The sequence below is a fragment of the Pagrus pagrus genome (assembly GCF_965226575.1).
Source record: "Pagrus pagrus genome assembly, chromosome: 17".
NCBI lineage: Eukaryota > Metazoa > Chordata > Actinopteri > Spariformes > Sparidae > Pagrus > Pagrus pagrus.
Genome location: NC_140201.1, coordinates 12,137,832 through 12,158,138, shown reverse-complemented (window position 1 = coordinate 12,158,138; position 20,307 = coordinate 12,137,832). Strand labels below are relative to the sequence as shown.

Here is a 20,307-nt window from a genome sequence, read left to right as displayed (position 1 = left end):
GACTGACCAATGGACACGGAGAATGATTGATGACACCATTAAGCTGGCACGCTGCGTTCCAATGGCCCTCGCTCTGGTTAGAGCTTTAATGGGCACACACACACACACACGCACACACACCTACAGAGAGACAGTCCTTTAATGTGGTGGTTGTACAGTGTCCGTTCTCTCAGTTTCTCTCCCTTTCTAACTTTCCTTTAGAAGTCCACACACTGTGTATGTGTGTGTGTGCGTGTGTGCGTTTGTATCAGGTTGACATGCAGCAACCTTTCGTTAAGTCAGTATATTCACGCAGATCAACTGAGCTCCCCTGGAGTTCACACACACACACACACACACACACACACACACACAAACACACACACACACACACACACACACACACACACACACACACACACACACACACAGACACACACACACACACACACAAAGAGAGTTGGCTCAGTGGCCTTGCCATCTGTCCATTAATCAAGGTGCCACATGGACTCTCTCTGTCTCTCTCTCTCTTTCTCTCTCTCTGTGTGTCTCTCTCTCTCTGTCTATCTCTCTCTCTCTCTGTCTCTATCATAAAGTGATGTAGGAGTGGACAGAAGGACATTGCGATTTGATGGTTGTTTTTGTAGTTTATTTTTATTTAGTTGGTAATTGTTTAATTGTAGCTAATAAAGTGATGAGCACTCTGTCCCCGTCTCTCTCTCTTTCTCATTTTTTTTTTTCCAGCTTCATCCGTCTCTTTCTGTTGGTTCACTGTTGTGACATAAAGGGCAGATTTTCAAGACACATTCACTTTATTTTCCCTTTAATGTTCCAACAGACGCATTTAGCTGTATTTAAGTGTTTTGACAGAAGTGACCCTTTAATAAGTCCTCTGGCTTGATGCTTCCCGACAGATTGCCTCTCTCTCAATGTTATTCATGAGTTTCCACTTTAGCTATTGGCTGGTCTGGATGTAAAGGTCAAATCTGAGCTGTGTTTAGCTAGACACAGCCTTTCTCTCATTCCAGTTTTGTTCACCAGGATGAAACTAAGTAGGCTGAATGAGGACACTGCACTTTAGAGAACACAATGTTTTCTCACTGAAGATCAAATGTACATTTATCGAACACAACCACGGGCTGTTTTTGCTCTCGCGCACGAGTTTACCTGTTGAACTCATTCCAAAATTGTATTTATTTTCATGCATCGGCAAAGCTGGTGGAGGTGCAAACAGAGGCTCAGAGGCACAGAGGCTCTTGCGGCTGTTTGGAAATTTCGTGGCTTAAAATGAACGGCCTTATGCCAGGGTGGATGGAGTGGTGCAGATCGGGTGGTGTTTATGCAGATGCGGCACAATTTTTTTTTGTTGGCCGACATATTTTGGAATGAAATTGCACTGGCATTTCCACCAGCTCAGCCGAGCTCTTCAAACACTGTGGGTGCCTTAATTAAATTTTCCCATCAAAATAGGTACTCAACCTCCTGTGTTTTTCTACACAATGGAGTGGTAGGCCGCACAATTTCCATGTTTACACAGTGAAAATCATTTGGAGTATGCTCTTTAGTAAACAGAAGTGCAGACGACCAGCAATGATACTAGAAACATGTTACTGTACTATAACTTACTGCGGTCGGACAGAGATCTCTGTCCCTTTAAAGAAACATTGTTTTCATCATTCTGCATGACCTCCTGATCAATGTCTCTGTAAAACGGTAACTTTAAAACATTAAACGTGGTTTTGGGTGCTATGTTATCATAGGCAGCTGCTTACACAGAAGACAGGATGAGCCAACGTGACTGGCCTTTACTGAAGCGCCTAACCCTACCTGCTGATACTACAGTATCCTCCTAACAATGTAGTCTTGCTCTAGCTCCCCTTAGAGATTGCTCTGTCTTTGCCAACCTTGAGCTTGCTACAATTGCAATAATGAATTGGTCACACATGCCATTGCTTTCAGCGTTAAAGAGCCAGATGTGCCAGATGCCTAGAAAATCCCTACACTTCTTGATTGGATGCCAGGACACCAATATCATATCCTTGCTGCTGACTGGTAAAAGAGAGAGCCTGCCAAAGATATTAGAATATAAAACTTATTATATGTATGATCACTTCTACACTAAAGCAAAGCTGGTTCTTCTCACAGTCTATTAGCTTTAGACTAGCCGTCCTCACTTGCCTGCGAGGCATCTTTATTTTCAGAATTTCAATATTGGCTTTTTGTCCCTTGGGGGAGACAGATTTTTGTGAATAGGTTTAAAAATAGAGGAGTAGTCTGTATACTCCTCTCTATGCTTTCAGCTAAGCCACCACCACCAAAACACCCTATTTCATATGTGCAATGTTTACAGTTGCATACTACTGTGGGTTTTATTTTCTGTTTTCACTTGTGAGTGATCCTGGCATATAGCTCAAATAAAGCCTCAGCATTTGTTGTCAAAAAGATTTGATTCCACTGTTACATGTATCTTGTCCTTCAAGCAACCTCAGTGTGTTTATCCAGGGATTTATGGTTTCGAAGATGGATGTCTTTCTGTTTCACAGAAGTAGGGCAGGGATCTACTGCATAGCAACGATACAGTAGTAAGCAGAAAAAATAGCATCTTCTGTCCCACTAGTATCGTTGTCTAAAAAAACATGATTTATTGATAATCTAATAACATTTGTGGTAGTTGTTTCAGAGATCATGACATGAACTCATGAATAGTCCTAAGGTTTCTTCTAACAGGTTCTTTTTGAGTTTGTGAAGCATGTACTAGGGGACCACGCTGGAGTAACAGTGCCCTCCATTGTGAGATGCTTAAAATAACAAAGATCAACTAGCACAGAATCACTAGTTACTTAGCAACAACCGTGGCGCAGGATGGTGCACTTTGTCACGGCTTTGTCAAAAAAGTTGCTCACTGAACAGTTGCTCGTGCTGGGAATACTAGCGACTGTGTTTTAAATTCAGCAGAGCTTTAACAATGCACACCTGCTACTCAGCTGCTACTTCAGCTCAATGAATGTGTCTCAGCCGGCCCACATACTTTCCCTTCAAAGATCCCTGCTGACTGCCGTCTGATGGCTCGGTTTCCCGGTGATGGAGGTCATTCTTTTCAAGCATTCACTGCCTCAGGGACAACATCAGCAACTTTTAATGTCATTGTCAGTCTCCCTTTAGGGAGGGCTTAGCCCATCATCACATGATAGGTAAATGCAAGGCTTGATTGGCTTAATGTCAGTAGCTATCTTTGATTGCTCATTATAAGGCGTTTAGTGATGATGAATCCCTAACAGCCATTAACAATCTTAAAGAGCCAATCAAAGGGTATCAGCACTATAATATCTCTGATAATGAGTTGGATAATAAGGTTGATTGGCAGGGACCAGTCACAGCCCTAGCGACACAGCCATATCCTTACTGCATTGGCTAGGTTATATACCCTGCCCCCTTACAAGGATGTGTGCTGTCAGGCTAACAAAAAAGGCTTAATGAAGGTCAGTCCCCTCATGTGTCTGGTTCACAAGAGAAACCTGAGGATAGTGGTTGGACTATGGCTTGTGTCAGGAGGCCAAGAGAGGTCTTGATCTGCTCAGGTGTTCCTGGACAAGATATTGGATCCCTACAGACTGCAAGGGTTCTACCCTGCGTCTGGCCTTGCACTTTGACCTCCCGGTAGTAAAGAGCCAAAAGAAGGAAGCAATATGTCTCACACCATCCAGATATGGCTAAAGTTTCTGTCTATGAGTTAAACTTTAAATCTGGTTTTCACTAGCTGGCGTTCATATGCTAATGTCTTGTGATGGATGTAGTGAGCTTTACTTTCACGGAGGCTATAATTTAAGCAGAAAGAGTAGGTGTGACATTTTTCAGATTTTCTCCACCTCCCTCCATCTCCTTCTTCTGTTCGCCTGCCCTCACTTTCTCTGTCCCTACTTTTTCCTCCTTTGCTGTTCTATATCTCAGTGATTATTAGTTACTGTGGGTGTTAGAGTGGCTCGCTCTCGTTCTTGCTCTCTCTCTCTCTCACCCAGTGAATATTGGTTTTTATGTTAAAGTATGTGTCTCGAGCCACAGTCTGAAGCCTAGTGAAGGGAGACATGACAAACGACTTTGGCATTTAACATGACAGACGCCCTCTCTCCCTCTCTTTCTCTCTGTATCACTCCCTCTGTGCATGTGCATGCGGGCACATGTGTGTATGTGTTGTCGGTCTGAGACTAAAAAGTGGCAGACGTGAAACCAGAGCAAGTACAGGAAGCCGACGAATGAATGTCTGAAATGTGTTAATTATCTGAACACAACTTATGTACATCGGCCTCAGTAAATGAAACACTGAAAACTGTAGTCACTTTTGGCACGTTAATGTGGTAGTGTCACTTTCAAAATTGTAAATTATACTTTGTGTGCACTTTGATGATACAGGGTGTAATTTTAGGTTTTCGACAATCGCTATCATAACTCCCTTGATGAAAGCATACAACCGAAGCATGTTAGTGAGGCGCTACACTCCAAACATTGGATTATGGAGTGTTTTGTTTCATAACTTCATAGCCAGGGGCTTCAATTTGAATTGGGATTTTTTCCACTACAAACTCAGCCCCGATCAACACAAACTCATGCTGAGAAGAGGCCAAGGCAACACGCTGGCAACATTTTGAGGCAGTGTGCATAAGGGAGTTGTGCTTGAGTGTTTTCTTACCTTCATTACATCTGTGGTGACTGCCTCTTTCTCCATCTGCATCTTCTACTGTGGTGTCAGTACTGTATGCGTGTGCAGATGTGCGCTGAGAGCTCTTTCTTACCTTTGCAGACCGGTCTGTGGTCACTCCAGGCTGCAAAGACTTCAGCCACTCGCTGGCAGCTGATGGTTTTACTTCCCTGCAGAACATAGTCTTCTCCACAACTGAACTGCACCACGCTGCCAATGCTGCACACAAACACACGTAATCAAACACAGAGGTATGAATAGGAATGGAAATGTATTTATTTTCTCGCTATTGTATGTGCAGACACGTATTGTGTGCAGCTGAATGCCTTTAGAGTTTGCGTGTGCATGTTTGTGCGTGCAAATAATGTACCTGAAGTCACCGCCATGGCGTTTTCCATTCTCCGGCTCTCCCGGGTCAGGACAGGAGTTAGACGCCTGTCTCACACCACCTTCATTTACTACACAGAGAGACAGACAGGTGGAGAGCCAGGGGCAGATGGGTTAGAATGAGCCACAGATGAGGCTTACAGTAAAGACTCTCTGTTTATAGACAGCAATTCATAGATGCAGAAGACTGGTTTTGGGTTTCATGTGTTGAGAATATTAAGATTAAGTATGTTTAGAAATTTTTAGGTAAACTTTGGAGCCAAATCCGTAGCACAGAAATGCTCCACTGCACCCTGACATGGCTCTAAAACTGTCATCCTGTTGATAGTGTTCAGCACAAGGCTTCACAGGTAATTTCCAGCTCTCGACTTTCTGTTTTGGAAGCCTGCCTGCTTCGCCACTTTGAGTCAGCAGGAAACAGGTGGAAGGAGAAACCAGGAGACAAAGCGAAGGATGGGTTAGACAGTTGGGTACGCAGACAGGGAAAGACACGGCACTCCAGATACCATCTTCATTCCCACAGAAACAGAAACAGCTAATCTTGACAGCAGCACTCCAAACATCACGGTGGCAGAGCAGAGACAACAGACAGAACTGTACAAACACTGTGAGACTGCGACATCACAACAAACACAAAGCTGACATGATGCATCTCTACTCTGTCACTAATTACAGTACTGCTGTTAACAGTAAATGTATGTAGCCTCTTTACTACTTTTTCATTTCTTTCTGTCTTGCTTGTTTGACTTCTTAATCTTTCCCTGTCACTCGGTCTCCCCTGACTCCTTTTCCATATAAAATAACCCCTCAGCTGTATTTCACTGGCTTTCCTCAAAACACACTCCTGTGTAGAATTTTTATTTCCATAAGCCTCAGCCATTCAGAGTCGATTCTCTCCCTCCCTCTCTCTCTCTCTCTCTCTCCTGTTTAAAAGTTTTAAAACTTTCAAGAGACTTAGCTGCTGGGTTAACTTTGAGCAACGGGCAGTGTGTGTAAGCATGTTTGAGCAAAGAGAGAAAAGGCAAAACAAAAAAAAACCAAAAAGACCTTCAGGGAGAGCCAAAGAAAAATAGCTGTCAGGTACAGTTAGTGAAAGAAACCCAAAAAACTCTCTTCCAATTCAGAAGCTTTCCATTTCACAACTTTTCAAATTCAGACCACACCGTACATTAAAACTGTGGTTTCTCTAGCACCGAGAAGGATTCATTACGTGACCCAGAGCTGTTTCTGCACAACAAAAGTATTAGTAATAATACGGTGTCTTAATGAGCTGGAGTCCATTGACCTATTTTTTACTCAATTTAAGACCCCACGTGTCGGGAATCTCTCGTATTCCTTAATGACATCAGGGTGAGAGTAAAAGTATTTCAATAATCCTTGTGTTCTCTTCATCTTTCGTTCACACCAATGAAATAAAATTAGGCCACTCTGTCTTTTTCAATCATTCATCCTGTCCTGATGTGTGGTGTGAGTAGGATATTACTCTTGGTTGGATTTTCAGATGCATACGACTGGTAATCAAATGAGAGAGAAACACAGCTAATCATGCATTTCGGTGTAATATTCCAGCTTATTTCTTAAGCAGAAACTGGAGGACAATGCAGCAGTAAATCACCTATTTCATTAGTCTGACTAAATTATCTTTGATTGCGGAGGAGAATAATTCAGTTTATATTATTATAATGGGTTTTGAATAAAGAGAACTATATTCTTATCACCCAATCATTTGAAACTTATTTTCACCTAACCGTCATGTTATTTTTTGCTGCTGCAATACGTCAATGTTCACCTCATCTAAAAGAGGTCTTTTTGGACTGGACACAGCTCAGAAATATAATTTCACTAATAGAAAGAAAAAGGGGAAGGAAACAGAAATGAGTTGCTGAGTCAGTTGAATAAAATAATAAATGTTTGAAGGGTAACGACACCAATTTTACACATTAAAGTGTCTCTACGGTTCTTCTGGAGTGTTATTGCATATGTGAAAAAAGTAGTATAAAGTATTTTGTGGTTCCAGAGGAAGTTGCATGTGATCCTATAAATCATGGATATGTTGCATTGTGGGTAATGTAGGCAACAGGTTTTGAATAGCAGTCCACTGGTCTAGCATCGAACTCCTATAACACTGATGGGCTCATTATGGAAAGTTTAAAAACCTGCTGCATACATTACCAACCATGCAATGGGGGTATGTATCAGATTACATGCCGCTTCATCCAGAGCCACAAGCGCTTTATACTACTTTTTTTTATTTTTTTAAAGTTTTTAATGTTTAAATAATGTGCTGTTTATTGTTTTGAAACAAAAGCTAAAAACATGCCCTGAAAGTATGCTGTTTTTTTATTAAGTAATTTTTTTATGTGTTTTTATGTGGCACTGGTTGCAAAACAAATGTTGATGAAAAATGAATTTTATCTTATCTTAAACAAATGAACAAGCCCGAAAACTCAAGGCCGTATCTACTTTCACACACACACATAAACACACACACACACACACACACACACACACAGCCTGTCCGGGCTGTCCGGCGAACATGCATGTACATGTTGAGTCCTTATCAACAGACCCAGCAGGTGGTTGGTGTGTGTATGTGTGTGTATCTGTTAGAGTAGATAGTTTGTTGCTTTGTTGGAGCGGCTAATTTGACCATCTGGACTATTAACACCAGAACAGAGGGACTGGTTACAGTATCAGTACTGTGTGTCCACAGTCACACACACACAGAAACCCAACAAAGTCACATACGTACACACATATACATACATGCACAAATACATAAACACGCACACTGAAACATAAACAGGTACAGAGGCATGGACACGCAGGTTTTTTTGCTTCACTGAAGAGCAGTCAGAGCAGAGCACATTAACATCTGAACCAATCAGAGCCAGGCTAATTAACATACAAATTCACATCTGTAGGATCAAACCTCAACCATGACTCTCCAACCTGTCAGCAAACGAGAATCTGCGATGGGTTGTGCATCGTGCTTAGATCAGCTCATCAATATTTAAGAGATTCACACACACACACAAACACACACACACAAAGTGGACAAGCAAATAAGGAAAACAAGCGGATAAATCAGAAGAGTTCAAAAATGCATCATTAGCAAACGTGCAAACCAAACAACAAAAGAGACAAGAAAGATATACAGTACTTATCTGTGTGTGTGTGTGTGTGTGTGTGATAGTGTGTGTGCCCTTGCATAGATGCATGTGTCTAAGTGTTTACATATGTCCTTGGGATGTAAATATGTGCACATGCATGTTAAGTATTTATGCATGGGTATGAAACAATGGTTGTGCAAATGTCTGTCTGTGTACACTCTTTGTTTGTGTTTGAAGTAGTTGGAAAAACGTATGTGCTTTTATATGTGTTATAGAGACTGAGAGAGAGCAGAGGAGGTTTAATAAAGAGAATAAAAAGAAATGAGGAAGAAATTGGATGTAAAATAACTGTAAAGCATGTCAGGTTTAAGTGGGTACTGACAGCTTTAGTAAGCGAAATTTCAGTATATAAAGGTACTGTTCTTTTTCTTTTTCACGCTTTTGGTGTATGTTCTCACATTGTCAGAGTGTTGGAAAGGTTTTGAAAAGGAATTAACTAATATTCATGTGGCCATTTTTACATTACCATGCGTCAAGTGACTTATGCACCCTCATATTTTAAAATTTCACTTCTGGGTGTTATTAAAGAGTTTCCAAAGTGACTTATTCTTCCAATTTGCGATTTCACACAGTTCAAGAAAGCTGTGGTAGTTCCAAGGGGGGAGCAGAAAATTAGCAGATAACTTTTTTAAAGGTGGGTTTTAATACTGTGAAAAGAGTTTGGAATAAAAAAAATTAAAAAAATCTGTGAGAGGTTATAGATCATCGTACACCAAAGCTTAACTGTAGATGTGACCTGTGTTTTGAGGTCGACAAAAATGTGGTTTAGGAGAGGAGAGGAGAGGAGAGGAGAGGAGAGGAGAGGAGAGGAGAGGGGTAAACAATATTACAACAACTGATTCACATACCCTGAACAAGCCCAAAGCAAGCCAAAAACAAACCATGATTAAGCTTATCAGAGCAAGCCATGATTAAATATATCAAAGCAAGCCATGAAGGAGCATGCATAAACCGAAACACCATGACGAAAACACGTACACAAAACATCAAAAAACAAAAACACAGCAGGCGAGCGGAATGCAAAAGCATGCTCTTATAAAGGCTGTCACATTTTCAACACATTTGTGTCAGTCACAAAATTTGGCATTATGTTTCTGTGAATCGATGGAAGCACATGTTGTCTAAAAAGACAACACAACATGGGTCCGTGCTGTCAATAAACAGAGGCACAAGTGTGTTAAAACTAACAGCCTTTTAAGGAGACAAAATCAAAACAACAAACAAACCTAAAAACAAAGCCAGTCCAAGCCAAATCAAGCCATCACACGTTAGTTCATTAGCCATAGTGACATTAAGATGTGAACTCACATATTGAAAACTTGTTGCTGGAGTCTTTGCCAGGGAATAATTTAACGCCCCGCGATTTAAAATCTACTGATCGCTTCACTGCGGAGGAGAACAGAATACAGAAAAGAGAAGAAAAATCAGAGAACAGATCGGATAAAAAGTGTGGGGGGGAGGGAATGAGACCTAGCGAAGGAATTTAAAAATAATGGCAGATTCTTCTCCCTCACAGTGCTGAGAGAGAGAAGAGCACAGTCGAAAAGAAAGTCACAAAGGCAAAGTAAATCTCAAAAATGGTGGACACAGATAGCGAGAGAGCCGGAGAGAGACAAAAAGAGAAAGAAATAAGCAGACAGAGGACAGAAAGTAGGAAAGTAAAAGATTTCTATAATAGCACCATTTGTTCATAAGAAGCTTAATCTTTCTCTCTCTCTCTGTCACTCAGACACATACATCAGATGTCGAGGTGTTTTGTTGGAAGCCCCGTCATATTCTGAACAAAAGCTGGTAAAGGAAATTGCAGCTTTAATCAAAATGACAATGATGCAGCTCGGTAATCAAAGCATTCAGATAATGGCACGTTAGAAAATAAATGGTTCCTTTAATCAGAGTAAATCAAAGACAAGAGCGGACAACTTGACGGAAGGATCTTTGTCAGCATGTGCTCTGTTTTCTACCATTGGGTGACTTCATGTCATTACAGGGTCAGCAATGTTGTGCCCTGTACGTTTCTATAGGGCAGCATGTACGAAAGACAAAGTGAGTGGGTGAGAGCTGTATTTGAATCCGTGCAATCGTAATGAAAACAAAACAAAACGCCCTGAGGGTAATCTCAATTTGACTGCCTCCAGATTTGATTTTTTCTGCCCTACTCCGCAAAACAAATGAATGCAGAAACAACCTAAATAATGAAAACATAAACACAAATATATCTTGTCCTGAACGACAAAGTACGGTGACAAATCACTTTAATGAATGTCTGATAAAGTGGCTGACAGACGTCGTTTTCATAATGACCTGACTAACCCACTGAATGGTGACAAATGGCAGATGAGTTAATGTGCTACAATTATCCTAATGTTATACAGTGGCTATAAGCACACACATCAATAACATTATATTTGACATTGTAAATTACATCATGTGTGTTTTATGCCAACAATTATCCTAATGTTGCAACATACATGCTCATATGTTAGAGGCGCTCTACTGAAAATGCTGAAATCGATTCATGTGCTTACGATTAATCTAATGCAGAGTGGCTAAACATTAGCTGCATTCATGCATTATTTAGTTAACTTACCAGCATGATGATTTAATGTGGTTTCAACTGCATGTGTGTAAGTACAGACTCTCACTCTATAATACTCAATTTTGAATGACTAATGTGTTACTGTGTGCTTAATTAATCAAGTAAAATTGGGTGAATAGACATTCATTGAACAGGTAGATTGCTTTTGTTCAAATATACTATATAGCCACAGCATTAGTGATGTACCGCAGTGGTTTTTAAACTGTTAGTGTCCAAGGCGCACACACACGAATCTCGAGGTGCACCTGTATTCGTAAAATAGCCTCTAAAACACGTCTTATCTAAACACGTTGTACTGTATATGTTTCTTATTGATTCCATGTAGGGTTTTTAAATGATTGTTTAAGGGTATAGATTTCGCCTCTGTATTACCAAATGGATGTGCACAAGAGAAATTGACGAAAATATCCAAAAAAACAAAAAAAATATCTCGCACTGTCAAAAAAATTCCTGGATCCATCCTTTTATGTGGATCTGCACGAAAAGTTAATAGGGTCTATTCTGGGCTGAGACCCAACGTCTTTCCAAGTTTCATGGAAATCCCTTCAGAGGGCTCTGTGTAATCCTGCTGACAAACCAACCAACCAACAAATGAACGCACACAGGCAAAAACACAACCTCCTCAGTGGAGGTAATAAAAACTCACAGGATTTGTGATTTTAAAGGACACCTCCCGGTCATGAGACTTTTAAAATGGTGGTAGTTGCATGCTGTTTTTCAAGTTGGAAAAGCTTCTGCATCAATGACTCAAAGGAATCAGGAACAAATATGAATTTCCCTTACATCTGAAAATAATTTATGTCATATATTTCCCATTAATAAGTTTGCTTCCAGCAACTCATGTACCAGAGCTGTTTATGGCTGACTCTAAGCACAGTACCCATATAAACCAAATGCAAAAACACATTATCTAATTCCACAGAAATCCACCTACACAAAGAATGAATTTATTATTCCTGACACTGTTGTCATAGCTATTCAAAATGAGGGGGGATATGCTTGATATCTGACACAGTATCTGCACTCTCTTAGATGAAAAGTATCTTTCAATGCATTTCATTTATAATATTCACGAGCAGAGATTCATACCCAACACCCCCTGCTTGTGTGCTTATGTTCACAAACAATTTGGAACAACTACAGACAGCTGTATTTGAAAATATAGCTCACAAGAAACTATGAAAGGCGTGAATACATTTTCCATCTCGCTGCATTGCAGACCTGATGGACACATAAAGCCTTCGGTCCCTCTGACATTGGCATGTCTTGTTTTCACTTGTGGGCAGAAAAACGTCATATGCCGACGGCAAAACAAAACAAAAAGGGGTGAGAAACAATATATACTTTCAATTGTGCCACTGGCTTCAGATTAAACACGTATTTGAAACTGTCCCAGTTGTCTTAAATTAAGAACTTTGATGATCAACAGACTCTTGATATTTTCAACAATGAGGGGAAGCTCTAATTTCGATCAAAAGACAATCAGGTTTGAAATGTATTTCCCTCCTGTTAGGCAGCCAAATCAGGGATTCTGAGCCAAAAATAGTTAAAAGTCAAATTTGTTATTGCCTGTGCAAATTCATTCACAGTATAAAGCCCCTGTTAATATGCATCATAAAACATGTCCTGTGTGAATATGCATCAAAGTTAAATATGCCCATGTTAATATTCTAGCCTACAAGCAGCAGCTTTACAGCAAACAACAGATGGAAGAGCATCAGCATTTAAGTAAACCATATTTATGACCTTAAATATATTTACTTCTATATTATCTATATTTCAGTAGCAACAGCATAACTGAGAAGTGAACTAAAGTTGAATAATGTAAGAGAACAGACACTTCGGCAAAACCAAGTGTAATGATACAACCGTATTCTTTGACAAGAGCATCTCCTTGAGCCTGATGCAGACTTGATACTGTACTTTTCAACCCAAAACTAAAATCTATTCTCTTTCAAAATTTATAACCAAAAGCTGGAGCTACTCTGTAACCCAAGAAAGGATCCAGCTCAGTGACTCACTCGCTTTAGTCAGACTTGCTTGTTCACCTTAATTCTATCTGGATTTCACATTTCCTAAAACTTGTAGTGAAGCATTCTCTAAGGAGGTGATTTGAGCAGACAGGCATCACGCACTTTGATTGAACCCACCAGCTTTTGGGCTTGATGCCACTCACCGGTGTTTTAATGTTCCCACATGGGAAGGCAAATATCTACTGCTGTTACTGCTGTCTATGGCAACACATGGTCTAGTCTAAGAACTAAAATATGATGGGAGGATTCAGAAAATCAGTTCATGACATACATAGCTGTCTTATTTTAAGATTCAGCTACTTTTTACTTTGGCTCACCCTATTTAGCATTTATAAGCAGTACATACATATTTAATAAATGGTTTATAACACACTGCAGTAGTACACAGACATTAGTGTTTTGTTGTATTAATGTATTTGTAAACCACTACAAATCATCCTGTAGTGTAAAAACATAATAAATGTCAATAGTAAACACATTTGTTGTTGTTGTTGTTGTTGTGGATGTATGATTTCCAAGTTTAAATAAAGTCAAATATAATAAATGTCTGATAGTTGTTGACAAGTACTGTACATTACTAAACACCGACAATGTTCCTGTATGTACTTTCCCATTTACCTATTGTCTCTATACTACTTATACTGTAAATGTTATATGGGGTTAAACTAAGCTGTTACCACTAGATTATCTGGATAGATCAAACCTAAAGTTTGGTTTGGATTAGTTCAAATCGGAAAAATTTAAGTCAAGGAGATGGTCAAGATTGAATGCAGTTGCCGACTGACAAATCATGAATGAAGCCGTTCACGCTGCCCGGATATATTCTATTAGCAGGTAACATTTATGGGAGGTAATTGCTTTTAAGTTAGAATACTAAAGCAATCCTTGCCAGATGAACGATAATGTTCTGTAAATACTGGCGCCAAGGATGCACTGCACGCTCTTGCTGTGTCGCCAACTTAAGAAAAGTTTATAAATAACCTGTTACTGCTATATGTCGTACAGAGATACAAAAATAATACCAGAAGGATGGTTTCAGGTAATTCTTCAATGACAAGAGGAGTTAGAAGAATCCAGCACTCTGTTACAAGAGTATGTCTTTTGAAGACAAATTCTATTCAACCTTTTGTGAGGGTCGACATCAATTACACTGGTGACATCAAGGAGGACATTCGTAAAGACAATACAAACTTCAGAGATCCCACAAGCACCAAAGACCATTTGGCAGTTTGACTCTGGTAAAATACATTGTTTTAAGTTTCACTTTGCAGCCTTATATTACGTTAAATAAGTGTAAGACTGAGTTACAAGAGCAGACCATCTAAAAAGTGTTTCCTGAATGCCTGTTGTCTAATGTCTATTAGATGTCCCAGTAAACTCAGATGGATTCTGATTGGCTGCTAGTGTTTCCCTTGTTCATCAATTGCTCTGAAAGTGTTCCCAACGATATTGTGAGTGACTGTCGTTGATGTGGACTCGGCCATCCACTGCAGTTAGAAAGCTTTAAAAAAATATCCATTTAAAGTTGAAAGTTGAGTTATCTTTCTCGGTGGGAGCAGCCCCTAACTGCTTCTTTGTGTTTACAGTGATGATGCTAGGCTAAGCTTACTGGATTTTTGGTTATATAGCTTTGCATTCAACAAACTAATTAATTCAGGTGACGTAAAATCTATTGTACATCTCCAGAACTAATAAAAATGAGCTCTTGATGTAGTGAATATTAATGACTGGGTAGGCTACAGGACTCGATAAATACCTCTGCCTACATTGTGTTAATCACAGTTTTAATATATTCAATTAGTGAGTGTACTAAGTGGGTGAGGACACTTGTCAGAACTGTAGACATCCTCCGCATTTGATGAGCTATTTTGTAACCATAGACCAGCAATCACACAGCCTCACCAGATTGTGTCTATGCAAACTAGCTGCATTAATTCAACCAAGTACATTCACTGCTACACTTACTGTAATGATCCCACTGCTAACGACCCTTTTGATGTACTGTGGCAACAGCAGAAAGAAGGGGGAGTCAACAATAAAAGCCAGCACTGGTGAAATGCAAGCTCCAAAATAATATAAAAGATGATAAAGGGGTAGTTCATAGATTTATGAGCTCATATGAACCCCTGGAGGCCTACAGCAACTCTGTACTCAGTTTGAGTAATGGTTTGTATGCCAGGGTTGACAAGGAAAAGGACTTGGGGATATATTTACACAAAACCTTAATGGTGTATTCCACATGTGCTAAATGCTCTCTTATTCCTTGGCTGTAATCATCCAGGGCATTTCATGATGTGCAGGCTTGGTCATGCGCAGGTTCAAGACAATATGAGCGTCATATCAAAGGTACCATGCAGTCGACAGTATCCAATATGTCAACCTCCCCGAGGGGCGTACTGTCTCACTGCTCGGGTTGAATAATGGCTCCGTACCAGTGGTTGACTGGTGTTTCTTTTGTACTGACTGACTTATTTTGTTGCCATAGCACTGGCTGACTGATAATGCCGTCAGTTGTTCATTAAGAGCCAATCACAGCCCTGCAGACACAGAGACTCATGAATACGTAATGAAGAGAGATGATGGAGGGATGTGATTGGTGGATTCTGCCGCAGGGAGGGAAACAGATTGTTCATACCTGACACACGAATAGACAACAAACACACACACCCAGCAGCACTCACTCATTACATATACAAATAAGCACAGATATTGATAGATTCATCAAGTTAAAATAGACAGACACACACACACACACACACACACACTAAAGAGCAGAAGACACACCAGCAGTGATGAAAGTGAGTTCAGACACACAGAGATGTGTGCACATAGGCCTACTTCTGTATGCCCACAGGAACGCGGACAGTCACACACAAGCGGAAAACACACACATTCACAGCCAGGTGTTGAGGGTGTAGGGTTGGGCATTAGAACAGAGTACCATGCAGGGAAGCGTGTGGAGAGAAAACTAATTCAGCATTTGTTAAACCCCATCCATGCATAAGATTTTTTTTTAACCTGTTGTACTTGGACAGAGTCAAACCGTACAGCCATAAAGAATGAGTAAACAATGGTAAATTATAGAGGGAAGGAGCACTGTGTCTTTATCTCATCTTTCAGTGATAACACAGTATGTAAACTACAATGTAATTATTGCAGCACACAGTGTCTGAGCATGGAAGCAGAATCACAGATGCAAAATCTCCCTGCATACACTATATTCATAAGGGGAAGGGGTGTAACTTAACAATCGTGGTTCATGTTTGTCATCCATCGACAACAGCACATCTCATATTAGCCACAAGGGGGCAGACAGGATAACTGTAAGAGGCCGAATGAATGACTACAGTATCTTTGCAGATCTTTTTAGTGTTAAGCTTTCATTCGCATTCAAGAGGAAGGCTGCTACAAAGTGCTGCATTGTTCCTATTTTCTGTGAATGGTTCATTATAAAAACAGTCACAGGTGAGGGTCAGGGTCAAGATCCCACTGACATGCAGCCATCAGAAGATAGGTGTGACATTTTCATTATGCTGATGTTGGAGAAAAAAAATGCTTTCTAAACATTTCAAATTTTGGATGCTGAAAGAGCCTATTGATTTAGAGGCGCTACCGAGAATTCAAACAGGATGACCACTGAAGGTCAGCGAGAGCAGTCAGCCAAACCACTCCCTCCATTCTGCCACAGGGATGGTTTCATCATGTTTCCTCTTCCTGGATGAGTTACATCACGGTTTAAACAAACCTAATTCAGTTTGAACACCTCTGATAGATCTTGCCTGCAGGCTCAAAGCAAGATAGTCTCCCGTGTTTTACCATAACAATACAGCCTGATTAATTAATGGTGATTAATAATGTAATAAAAAGGAATACAAGAAAAAAAAAATATATATTTAATCAGATCATCTTTATCCAGCAGAGCCTTTTACATACTGTATGGTGTCATCCTCCTTTTTGTTGCTTGATGCTCGGACTGAAGGCGCCACCAACAGCTGTCTCTGTCTCTGAACTGCTCCGTTAGTCTTTGTTATATCAGACTAACCTGGCTTTTTTTTTTTTTTTTTTTACCAGCTTGATGAAAGAACATGAAAACTGAACAAGGTCGCATTTCTCTCTGAAGGATGAACCTAGCAACTTACCAATAGCTACTTGTTGAGCCAACAGGGAATGAGTTTTGATGTGCAAAAGGTTTTTTCCGAGGATCATTTCAAATCTGAAAGCTTTCAGTTTTGTTGGCTGTACATCAAAAACAGTGAAATTGTTATGAAAGGTTGTGTGGTATCCCTGCTATTTGTTTGGCTGATTGGAATCTGCCACTGCAAAAACCCTGAAAATGAACATGCTAGTACAGTGTGATTTATGTTTGATTTTCAGGTGTGAAAAATACAAAATATGCTGTGAAATGCTGGGGAAGTTCTCCAGAGCACTAGGTCTACTTTCAGGAAGTGCTAAATCAGGAGAGGTCCCGGCATGCCAAGTAAATCAACATCAGTAAAGTATGGAAAGGGTTTAAATGTTCTGTAATCACCATAGGCTGATATAACATTTTTAGTTAAAACATTACAGACTTGAACAGTTCATATCCAAGAGGACTTCTTGTACCTGTAGATGAGGCCATTAGTCACCTACAGTTCCAGGATACAAGACCTTCAATTTAAAGGTATCATAATGACGCTAAACTTACTTTAATTTTACTTGGTAATTTATCCAAACGAAATAACCTCTGATGTTTGAGAGAGAATATAGTAGCAGTGATGCAGTAAAAAAGATCCTCAGACGACCCTGTATTTTTCACTGTGAATCACATCCTCTTAGCCAACTTAAAGTCTTCCCCTCCTCCCTGTTTGGTCTGAATACTGATCACACGTATTTTTTTAAGTCTATTTGACAGATTTAGACGCAGGGGCTCTAGTGAGGTCAGAGTTCATTCTGTGCTTTTAATCTATGTGTTTTTAGGTAAACTGTGACATTCTGACTTTGCGGCGTTGCCAGGATCTCTCCACCCATACTTTTTCTGCCCCCTTCGCCTCAACTTTCTGTAATGGTAATGTTAATTAATAAGAGCCAGACATTATTTCTCAGTGTTCAGACTAAAATTCGTACAGTAAATGGAACCACTGGCAACCATTCAATTGACTAGATGGCTGGCTGACTGACCCGCTAACTGGCTGAATGCCAGAACAAATGGCTGACTGACTGGCTGACTGACTAGACACTCTAAGCTTTTGCCTGACACTGTTAACTGAGCTACTTACAGTAAGTGCAACAGTAGTAAAATTCAGATTGACAAGTGGATTGACTGGATGACTTTGTGAATGACAATTACACTGTAGGAATGAAGCTGGTTTCCTGTGTGTGATGGCGTGCACTGCAATTTGTTCAAATAGGCTCCAGCTGAAAAACTGCATGACTGTCTAGCTAACAGAATGGGATTTTCTTTTTAGGACTGGAATTGAAATTAGTGTGATGGAAATGTTGTATGAGTGAGTTATGAATACACACGGAGAATGATAATCAATGGCTATAGGCACATTTCGCTCAGTAAGCGCACTGCGGATAGAGATAAAACACTATTAAATTAGATTCATTGGCTGTAGGCATTCATTGATATGTAGGTACAGTATGAGGTTATCTCGTGAAACTGCATTTGAAGACACCTCATAATGTATCATACATAATCACTTAATTTCATGTGAATTTTGACTTTTTTTTTTAACTCATTGTTATGTCTGGTATGATCAGCTGATTGTTGTTACCTCCACTTATTTAAGGACTTGGCTTTACTCAAATTTAATTAAAAACTGCCAGCCCATCAACAGGCCACTGCCTTTTCAGTATAAACCGTTGCCATGTATGCAACTGCTACAGTTAGTAAGTGGGTATGTAAAAGTTTGTATCTGTCCAACTCTTCCACCTATTTTGCTTTGTGACTCTGGTTTCCGAATTTCAGGAATATGTTGGCGATTGCACTCATAGCCTTCGACTTACACCTCATCTGACCAAATGAAAGCTTCTACGCACTGTCCGAAGCCTACAACAGCAATCGAGTGTCCATGTAGAGAGGGGAACCCACCCACTCTACTCTCCACAGCCCCTTACAATCAAGTCATTGGATGACTGGGACACCATGTAGCAAATTACATTTAAAAAAATGGACATATTAAAAAAACATGTGTAAGTATTAACTTGTGTGATATTAGTATCAAATTTAAACTTCAACAAGGTGTGATTTCACTGTTTTTTACAGCTAATACGGTCCAACTATAGGTCATCTGCAGGCTTATCTATGCATAATTCTTTGGGGGGCTGAAGAAAAACGTCTTATTTCAGTGTGTTCAAACTGCTATAACTCATTCCATGTAGTACTTACTGTGATTCTGACTGTCAGGGAAGAGACTTCAGAGTGTCACCTTTCAAAAGAGACCAAAACCACACCTGTACTCAAAGTAGTTCAAGAGCAGCTTTCAACCTACTTTGGTTATGTCTGTGAAAGGCATTCTAGGATCATTTCACGTACATTTTCAGGAATTATTAAGGGGCTTAAGAAATCCACACTATTTGACATTATTTGATATGCATTTTGTATCTGACTGTTCCAAAGTCGATCTTATTTTCATGAGACGGGAAAGTGTAAGTTCAAACTCATCTCATTCTCATAAAACTGTGTTTGGCGGCTTAGTGGTTAGCTTAAATACTTTTCAGTTTCTCTTTAAATGTCATTGCCAGTGTCAGTGACTGTCATGAAATAAACTGTATATGTGCTCCTTCAACTTGCAAGTAACACTAGGCTACGACTGCAAATGGTAAGCTAATTAGAGGAGCATGCTAATGTTTGCAGTTTATCTAAGAGCAATCTGTAGCCCTCATCTTTTTCTTGTGTGTTTCTGGTTTCCTGAAAAGTGATAAAAAAAGGTGGACCCTCCAACTCAATATGGACCACTGCTCTTGGTAGAGCCTCGTGCGCACCACTTCAGCATGTGGGGATATCCTTAGCTTGACAGGCCTGCTGTGCGTAGTCGCGCTTGCTAAGATTTGGCGGGATAATCACAATCTGGGGGAGGTGTTTAGCAAACTGTCAATTTATTGCAATTAATTCACAATTTTAACCCTATTTTTTATTCAGTTTTAACAACCTTCAATTTTTTTTTATTACTTACTGATAAACTGTATTTCTAGCTGGAGGAGCTGTAACCTAAATGTAGCTTATTGGTGACTGGTAGCTGACTGTGACACATAGGTTGACTGAAAGTATGATGTATGACTCACTGACTGGTTAGGTATCCATGGCTGGTCCTCCAGTTCTTGGTATAACTAATTACATCAGGTTTTTCTTGTTTTTTGTTCTCATATATTATTGCTGAGGCTGTAAAAAACTCACTATTTTATTTATTTCATTTATTTTGCAAAATTAATCACTGGTTTCTAGCTTTCAGGGAGAGCTGTTCA

The 20,307-nt window shown here is 39.9% G+C and overlaps 1 protein-coding gene across 4 annotated transcripts in view; it reads right to left on the bottom strand.

The window, feature by feature from the left end:
• Positions 1–20,307, bottom strand: part of csmd3b (CUB and Sushi multiple domains 3b) — a 341,165-nt gene that overhangs the window by 117,736 nt on the left and 203,122 nt on the right. For all 4 annotated transcript variants that reach the window (XM_084380344.1, XM_084380345.1, XM_084380346.1 and 1 more), the window contains exons 7-9: positions 9,541–9,618; positions 5,043–5,130; positions 4,767–4,891 (exon numbers count right to left, since the gene is read on the bottom strand). In XM_084380344.1, the coding sequence (XP_084236470.1) occupies positions 4,767–4,891; positions 5,043–5,130; positions 9,541–9,618 (291 nt within the window). The remainder of the gene's footprint in view (positions 1–4,766; positions 4,892–5,042; positions 5,131–9,540; positions 9,619–20,307) is intronic.